Source organism: Mus caroli, chromosome 2 (genome assembly GCF_900094665.2).
Source record: "Mus caroli chromosome 2, CAROLI_EIJ_v1.1, whole genome shotgun sequence".
Classification (NCBI taxonomy): Eukaryota; Metazoa; Chordata; class Mammalia; order Rodentia; family Muridae; genus Mus; species Mus caroli.
Window position 1 is genome coordinate 81067445 of NC_034571.1, and position 9762 is coordinate 81077206.

At 30.4% G+C, this 9762-nt stretch overlaps 1 protein-coding gene across 1 annotated transcript; it reads right to left on the bottom strand.

The window, feature by feature from the left end:
- Positions 1-1432: 1432 nt before the first annotated feature.
- LOC110290185 (olfactory receptor 141-like) lies at positions 1433-9521 on the bottom strand (the record flags this gene model as incomplete). Its single annotated transcript, XM_021156680.1, is given in 3 exon segments — positions 1433-2368; positions 8166-8183; positions 9513-9521. Coding segments are annotated over 3 exon segments (957 nt in total), but the record flags the coding sequence as incomplete, so codon positions are not given.
- Positions 9522-9762: the final 241 nt, after the last annotated feature.

The window sequence follows — 9762 nt, forward strand, 5'->3', positions numbered from 1 at the left end:
GGCGTGCGCCACCACGCCCGGCTCCAGCCCCAGGTTTCAAAGCTCACAAACAACTCTTTGGGCTATTTGACATACATTACATGAATCACAGGTCTCAAGTTTTATTTCCTTTCAGAACTTTGTAGCAAAGCCCACACTGCTTGCCATCAGTAATGGTCTAGGTATATTTTCTTGTGTGTTGAGAGGGAAGAAGAAGTACAAAAGAAAATGGAGTCAGAGACGGGACTTTATAAAAGTTATGTGTGTGTGTCTCTGTGTGTGTGTGTGTCTGTGTAGCTGTGTGGCTGTGTATGTATGTATCTATGTGTTTTACATATTGATTAGGTGGCATTTCATCAATCTAGTCATATATAAATATAAAATTGTATAGAGTTACAAATCTGAGAACTTAAAATATTTTCCAGTGAGAGCCTAGATAATTGTTTTTTAAAACAATGATCATATGAATATATATCATATATTTACAAATATTTCCATATACATACATACATACATACATACATGCATACATACATACATACATACATAGGATTCAGTGTTAAAAATATACACCTAGTGTTTCAGAATCTAGAGACACGGTCTTTTAAATATAGGTTATAATAAAGTCTTTTGATGGGTGTTAATCCAATATACTTCCTATCCTTATAAGGACAGATTAGCAAAAAGACATATATACAGGGAAACTGTAAGGATGACAATAAGAAAATATAAGCATCTGCAAACCACACGGAAAAGTCTAAGAATAATTTATCACTGCACTCTTTTTGGTTTTAGAAATCAAGCATCTAGACATATAAAGAATAAGTTTTTGCATAAACCAGATTCTGTACACTTTCTTGTTATGAGAGTCCTACAAAACTACTACAATCACTTCAGCATATTAGTAACTGTCTGTATGTGGAATATTTGTAAGCACATTTTTTTTTTAAGAAACAAAGACATTACTCATCTCTAGATATGTAAATATATAGAAAATTGAATGTAATCAATATTTAATTAAAATGAACATTTAAGAACTGCATTATACAAATAATGATACTTTAGAATAAAAATGAATGCAATTTAATGTTCTTCAAACCCAAATATTGGAGTGGTGATAAATGGATCATTATGTAAATTGATTACTTTTCATGTTTGGAGATGTAAATTTGAATCCCTAGAATGCATGCAAAGCCAAGGTTGACAAGATGCATTTAATATCTCAGTATTTCTATGCTGAGATGAGTTGTAGAGATTTAGCTGGCCTATAATATTCAAGGTAATTGAATTGGTAACCTGGTATATGAAGGGACAAATGACAATGATTTTATGTATGAAAAATTAAAGACCAGTTTAAAAAATACAGCAAAAACTGAAAACTTGTTTTTAAGAACTTACTTGCTTTTAAGAACTTATAGCATAAGAAACACAGAAAAACTATTTAAGTTTTTAATTCAATGTTTAATAAGATTTTTTTTCTCAAAACTCTTTTCATTGCCTCTTTTACATCTTTGTTTCTCAGACTGTAGATGATGAGGTTGAGCATGGGAATCCCAATGGTATAAAATATTGATGCGATCATGTCATGCTCCAGGGAATAGTTGGAACTAGGTCTTACATACATGAAGAGGATTGTGCCATAAAAAATGGACACAGCAATGAGGTGAGATCCACATGTAGAGAAGACTTTTCTTCTCCCTTCAGCTGAATTCATCTTCAGGATTGACAACAGGATAAAAGCATAGGAGACCAGCACAATCAGGATGGTGACTAGCTCAATGAAACTCACAAAGAAGAAGAGCAAGAGCTCGTTTACATAAGTTTCTGAGCAAGAAATAGCAAGTAAAGGTGGTATATCACAGAATATGTGTTTGACTTCATTGGACCGACAGAAAGACAGGCTGAAAGTGGCCACTGTGTGGATAATAGCATGTACAATTCCACCAGCATAGGAAGCAATTATAAGTGGTAAATAAACTCGAGGAGACATGCTCACTGCATACAGAAGTGGGTCATGAATGGCTACATATCGGTCATATGCCATTGCTGCCAAAAGAAAGCATTCTGTGGTTCCAAATGTAACAGCAAGAAACATCTGTGTTGCACAACCATGAAATGAAATGATTTTGCTTTTAGACATAAAGCCTACTAGCATATTTGGGGTGATATCTGAAGAATAGCAGGCATCTACAGAAGATAACACACTGAGAAAACAGTACATAGGGTTGTGGAGCTGAGAATCTCCAACAACTAAAATAATAAGTCATACATTTCCTATCAGAGTAAAAAGGTAAATTGCTAGGAAGAGGAAAAAGAGAATGATCTGAAGTTCATTGTTGTCTGTGAGCCCCTTGAGAACAAAGAACGTAGCTTCTGTGATGTTCCTCATGTTGGAATCTCATGAAAGAATGTTGAAGATACGCAGGCTATGGTGCATAGTACTATGATAACAACAGATATTATGTAAGTGAATAAAATTAGACTAATTTATATACACCAATCAGTAGTCTAGGAGAAAATAGCTGTATCATATATGTACATAGTATAATCATATATGCCACTTAAATACAATGAAAAAGAGATACTACTGCTTAATATTGTGGAGTTAGATACCCTACTTAAAATGTTGTGTTTGTCCAACACAATCAACATGAAAATTTCAATGGAATTCTTTACAGAAGAATTATTAGAATGAAACACTACAGAATTAATTGGAGATCAAAAGGATATTTCTGAACAATACAAAATGGCCTTCTAGAAAATAATTGTAAAGCTATCTCAATATGTAATGTACCACAAAACCCTAAGATCAAAGTCAGTGTCTACCAGTATAAAACTTCTATGTATAATGTGGAATGGAAAGAAACAGAAGTAAACATGCAGAGGTATAACACTGTAACCTTGTTGCAAAGACTACAAAACAAATATTAGAAACAATCTTCTTCAATATGTTGAGATAGGAAAATGGTGGTGATGTGTAGAAGAATGAAATTAGACACCAATCTTAAACTATGCTCCAAAACAATTCTAAGTATATCAATTATCATAAAGTTAAGATTGGCTTACTGAAAATGCTTGAGGAAAATACAGGAGAAGAACATTCTGAAAACACCTGTAAATACAGGCAAGAATATAAGAATATTCTAAAAAGAACTCCAGATGCATAGAATATAATCCCTCAAACTGACAATAAAAATTGCAAGAGATTAAATAGCTCTATCCGGCAAAGAAAATAATCATTATAATAAAAACTGTCTGTGTCACCTCAAAACTAATTTTTTTTCATATTTATCACACAAGAGATTTTGATATCTACCATAATGAAATTCCAGTGAATCAATCCTTCTACACATATGGGCCAAATAATTGAACAAAAAATTTAAAAAAAAAAAAAAAAAAAAAAAGAAGAAAGAAGGAAGGAAGGAAGAATTTTCAAAATAATTGAAGCAACATTCAACATTTTTAGGAAAAAGGAACAATTAAAGTGATTTGAGATTATTTCTCAAAAACAATCAAATACCTATCAATTAGAAAAAAGTGAGAGTAGGCACTGGAAAAAAGAAAAATACTTAATTGTCTAGTGAGTGTGAAAATACATTTAACCACATTGAAAATTCATATGATATTTTGTAAAAAAAAAAAATTAAATAAATTTGGACAGAAACAATTCTTCCACTCCTCTACATATTCCTCAAGTTCTCAAGTTTGACCATAGAGAAAATTGCACATCCATGTTTTTTGCTAAATTGTTCACAAATGATAAGTGGAACAAGCCCAGATATCCATTATCATGTGAATGTGTAGAAGAAATGTGCAAAAACAAAGTTAAAATTGTACTGTACATAACTAAAACTGAAATCGTGGGGAAGAAATGGATGAAGATGGGGATAATTTTTAAAGAATATGAAATAGAATTTGCAAAAGAACACTCACATTTGTTCTCATATGCAGAACTTGGATTTAAATTGTGTGTGTGCCTGTGTGTGTGTGTGTGTGTGTGTGCATACTTGTGTTTGGTGGGGGATGTTTCTGCCTAGAAAATAATACAAGTAACAAGACAACATCAAGGAAGAATATTGAGATAACAGAAAACCCATCAAGAGACAATTGCATAAAATTTATTTGGAAATCTATGAAATATATCAATGATGTATCCCTAAGAAAGGATAGGTACTGAGATTTACAGAGTCTGGATAAATTACATCTTAACATACATGTAAAATTCAAAATAAAGGATATCTTTGATATGACTTTGCCCAGAATTTTGAACTAAAGAAGCTTAAATCGATGAGGTATAAGCATCCTTTTAAAAGAAATCATAGAGAATGCTATAAAATTAAGTATTCAGTAATCAAAGGAAACTACCAGGCTGAATATAATACTTTAGATCACTTCAAAGGGATATCTATCTTGAGATTTGAATATAGAACATGGAAATTTAAAATGTGTGTTCTTTTTAAATTGTGAACACAAGCCATGTATGACATTAAAAGTGAGGTTTTATTTTTTCTTAAAATTTGTTTCTCTATTAAAATACAATGACATCTGAATCAGTAAGGTAAGTGATGGTTGATGGTCAAGTAAGACTACTACATGCAGGAGTACATTTTCAAAGAAGGTCCTATGACATACCACATAAACCAGCAAATCAAGATAAATATGGAATGATTTTTTTCTAGTAGTATATGCTAATTTAGAAAGTATCCAATATTAGATCACAAAAAATAAGTATTAAATTTATATTATACAATATATGTGACTAGAGACCCAAGCCAAATATTTAATTCTTCAGCTATACAAAATATTTTTGATTACTAATATTTGTTCCAATATTATTTTATCAGGATTATATCTAAAATATTTTGAATTGTATATTTTAATAAATTATATTTTTTCTTTATTTCTAGATTGAGAATTTGTGAAGTATTGAGTTACTATCTCATCCATAGTTAGATACAGATATCCACCACACAGTTCATTACATTAGCATGAGTTCACTTTCTTTTCAATTAATAAAATTGTAAAAACTATGCTATTGGGAATAATAATCGGAAGTAAATAGGGAACAAAATGATAACAGCAATAAGTAGAAAACAAAAGTGGATTCTATATAATAAGACTATTGATATCTTATTCTGCCAAAGTACTAGTCCCCTTGACAGGATATGGATTGAGTGTATCCTTTCCATCTATTGTGGTAATTATTGTTAATTCTTTGAAATGTTTGTTTTCTTTGGGAGAATAAGAATACATACTATTAAATTTGGAACATTTCTATATACTCAAATGCATAAATCAATACTTGTTTTTATGTTTTCTAGGAAGAATTTATTTTCAACATTTTAATGAAATTTAATATATATCAGGTATGGGTAAATATATTTTATTCATCTAAGTAATAATCAGTAATTAGTAGATTTTACACTATATACAATTAGCAAAACTGAGGTACAAAAATTTATGGTCCAATGTTATAGTCACAGTAAAAGTTCTGCAAGTTAACTAAAATTTATCTTACCTGTAAAGCCAAGAAATTCATGTTTATTCATTCAAACAATATAGTAAATGTAGAATGTTTATATCTACTCAATCAAATTTTCATGAATCCCCAAGAGATTAGCCCAGGGGAATATACACCAATTAACAACTGGTTCAAAATAGCAACATAATGAATATTTCATCATAAAAGAATTAGTATCTTAGAAAACACATTACAGGACAATATTCATCAAATGAATTAAGTTTTTAGTGTGCCATTTTGAATTATAACACAGAAACACTCTTTTAAATTGTTTAATTATTAGTGAGAAAATAATCAGAGATGGCAAATATTATGACATGTTTTGAAATTTTGTTATAAATTTCACTTCCCTGACTTAATTTCCTTTCTCTGGTAATACAAGATGTTAAATGTTTCAATTGATTGGTAATTATAGTATATAATTATAGTATAACGATATGAAAAGTACCTTTTTTTGAGTATCTAATGAGTGGTTTCATGAGTTTTTGACATGTCATACTTTTCCTCAATGGAAATTTTAACCTAAATTCTTTAAATTAAGTCAAGTACAAATATTAATTTTAATAGATTATTAATACTTACATAACTACAATATTTAAAAAGACAAAGCATAAAATTCACACTTTGTTAGTTATATAATTCTTTGTTAGTTATTAATTATGACTACCATCAATTTTCATGAATAAAATCACATATTATGTAATATATAATTTTTACAAACAAATAGGCATAAAGAACACTAGGACAACTAAGAAAACATAGCTGACCAAACAAATGGATGTGTAGAAATGTGACAGAGAAATTTGATGTTGATAAATATAATGGGACGAAGCTCTTTCCCTCTTACTCAATATTCTAGATGCTTTTTACAATATTGAAATTGAAAAGGTAGAGAATATAAGGTTCTCATTTTGTGAATGAGCAGTAACAAATCTAATACAGTTTGGCATGGTCTTATATTCTATGTTTGTAGTCTAAGAAATTGCAAGGATAAGTCAATAAAACTGCATTCTTGAGAATAGTCTAGGCTATATTGGAACACCACACTCAAAATCTTGTACAATCTTGAGGTAGTGTAATTATTAACTCTTCAGTTAAATATCATGATTCAAAAGCAAATCTCAATAAACTGAAGCAGCAAGTACCATTAATAACATAAAAAATGAGAAAATGAAAATATGTAATACTGTCACAAGGTTGAACATATTATTAATAGACTGAATAGTGCATCTCTACAAAGAGGTCAATATTGAGCCAAAGCTTAGCAACTTGTCAGCACATAAAACAGAGAATAATTCATAAGAACCTTTATTTAAGGATGAGCACACAGCAAAGATAACACATGAGCAAAGAATGTCCTTCATATAAAGTATTATTCTACTAGTTAAAAGGACAAATAAGAAATTAAAATTTAGTATAAAATTGAATGGAAATGACTCGTATCTGGCAAAATGGTATTCTTTACTAATGAACTTCTAATATTGTTTTAAAACAGTTGAAAATCAAAAGTGAAAAAATTTCCCATAACAAACCCAGTAAGAAAGTACAGTTAAATGGTTGTGAACCATGTTCAAGTTCCAATCATCCTAGTATGATTCAGTATAAATTAATCAATAAGTATACTGCATAAAACATAGGAAAAAAAATAACAGACAAAACTCACATAGGAATCTTAATGGGTGCCAAACAAATGATTGATAAATTAAGCATTTATTCACTGAATAAAAGACAAATGTGATATAGAAAGAATGTCTTCATAAGGATGTCTGTTTTCTTCGTAACAGCTAACTTAGGGCAAGAAATAGTGCTGAAGGCCTTGTATAATTTGAGATAATTCAAATACGCCCACCTTCATCATTTTTATTCCAAATAATACTAGAAGCTGTACACAGTAGTCATGAAAGAAAATGAAAGAAAACACACCAAAAGGAAACAAGAAAATGTCAACATTTTTTCACAATTGGCAGAACCTTGCAGATAGGAAGACTTAAAATCTCAATCCAATAAAGGGATTTTAGAAAGGTCCAAAATACAAAAGAAGTCAACACAGATCAATAACTTAGCTATATATTATTAGTGTCAAATCAACAAATAGAGATCACAAAAAATGTCCTATTCATAACTGCTCCCCAAAATGGTAAGACTTTTATTCACATAAAGTAACTATTTGATGTGATGATGGATGTATATTACATTGAACAAGAAAAAAAGATATTATTTTAGTGTACCTTAAATCTGCTATTAATAGTATGTGTTTTTATGACATTGAGAGGTAGAGAGATTTCAAGGATGTCTTTTAATGTCATGGGATAATATTTAATGTATGAGTTAATGAGCATAAAAAAAGTCTAAACAGCCCCAACTTAGATCCTAAGCAAAGATAAGTAGGAATCAAATGAATTGTCTAAAATCAAACATTCAAAGAAATGTCTTGAATATTATGAGCCAAAATATAGTCCAAGAAATAACATAGTTTAGGAATGTCTGTTGTGCCCTCCTCAATGACTGTATTAAATCATTTTCCCCTGATCATGCATTAATTTCCCTACATCTTTGAGATTTGGTGCTCTTGGTGTATATTAGAGTCTCTCTTTTTACATTTTGAATCCCTTAGTGAACTATTCGATCATGCTTACATAAGCTCATGTGTTCTTTTTTCTCAAATGGGATTTCTGTATAGATTCTTTTACTTAGCTTTCAACTGGCTTTGATGTTTATTTCTTGTTGCAATTCAAGATTTATTGGATGATTTAACAGCAGTCCTTTATCAAACTTGTGTCTTCGACATATCTGATATTCTGAGTTTTTATTTATTTTAACAACTACATTTTCCAGCAGTATTTTAAAGAGAGCTTTATAATTTTATAGATTGGTACAAGGTAGTCCCAATATTTGAAATGACCTAATAGACATAAAATAAATAAATGCCAATAAATTGTACCAATCACTAATAATAAGAAAATGTATATATTGCCTCAAATTTCTTGTTAAATGTCATCATGTTCATGGATTTATATCTTAATGATTCAAGTGAGTATGGAAATGCTTCTGTTAAATTTCAATATGCTGTATCTTTTTTTTGTCAGTTATTTTTTATTAATCATTCTATTTTTTTTACTGTCAAATGATATCCCACTTCCAGGTTGCCCTTCTACGGGACCCATATCTCACAATCTCCCTCTCCTTTGATGCAGAAAAAGTATTTAACAAAATACAACACAGCTTCATGTTAAAAGTACTGGAGAGATATCTGAAGAAATATATTAATAAAAGCAAAATAGCAATAAATGCAAGAGACTGCAGACCAACAGTCAATATAAAATTAAATGGAGAGATACTTGAAGCAATATCACTAAAATTGGGGATAATACAGGATACCCACCCTCCCCATATCTATTCAGTGTGGTACTCGAAGTGCTAGCTGGAACAATAAAACAACAAAAGGAGATTAAGGGTATACAAATTGGCAAAGAAGAAATAAAGTTATCACTATTTGAAGACAATATGATAGTATACATAAGTGACGCCAAAAACTATACCAAAGAAATTCTTAAGCTGATGAATAACTTCAGTAATGTAGCCAGATATAAAAGTCACTCAAATAAATCAGTAGCTTTCCTTTATACAAATGATAAACAGACTGAGAAAGAAATTAGGGGGAAAAAAACTCTCTTCACAATAGCCACAAATAATATAAAATATCTTGGGGGGTAGCTCTAACCAAACATATGAAAGATCTGTACAACACTAACTTCAAGTTTTTCAATAAAGAAATAGAAGAAGATCTCAGAAAATGGGGAGATAACCTATGCTCATGAATTGGCAGAATTAACATGGTAAATATGGCTATCCTACCAAAGGAAAACTACAGAATCAGTGCAATCCCCATCGGAATCCCAACACAATTCTTCAAAGACGTGGAAAGACCAATTCTCAAACTCATATGAAAAGGCAAAAAACCCAGAATAGCAAAAACAATACTTAACAATAAAAGAATGGCTGGGGAAATCACCATCCCTGAACTCAAGTTCTACTACAGAGCAATAGTGATAAAAAATGCATGGTATTGGTACAGAGACAGACATATTCATCAATGGACTAGAATGAGTATGTAGAATTAAAACCACACAGTTACTGACACTTGTTTATTGATAAAGAAGCTAAACATAAGCAATGGAATAAAGAAAGTATCTTCAACAAATGGTGCTGGTCTAACTGGCTGTCCATATGTAGAAAGATAAAAATAGACCCATATTTGTCAC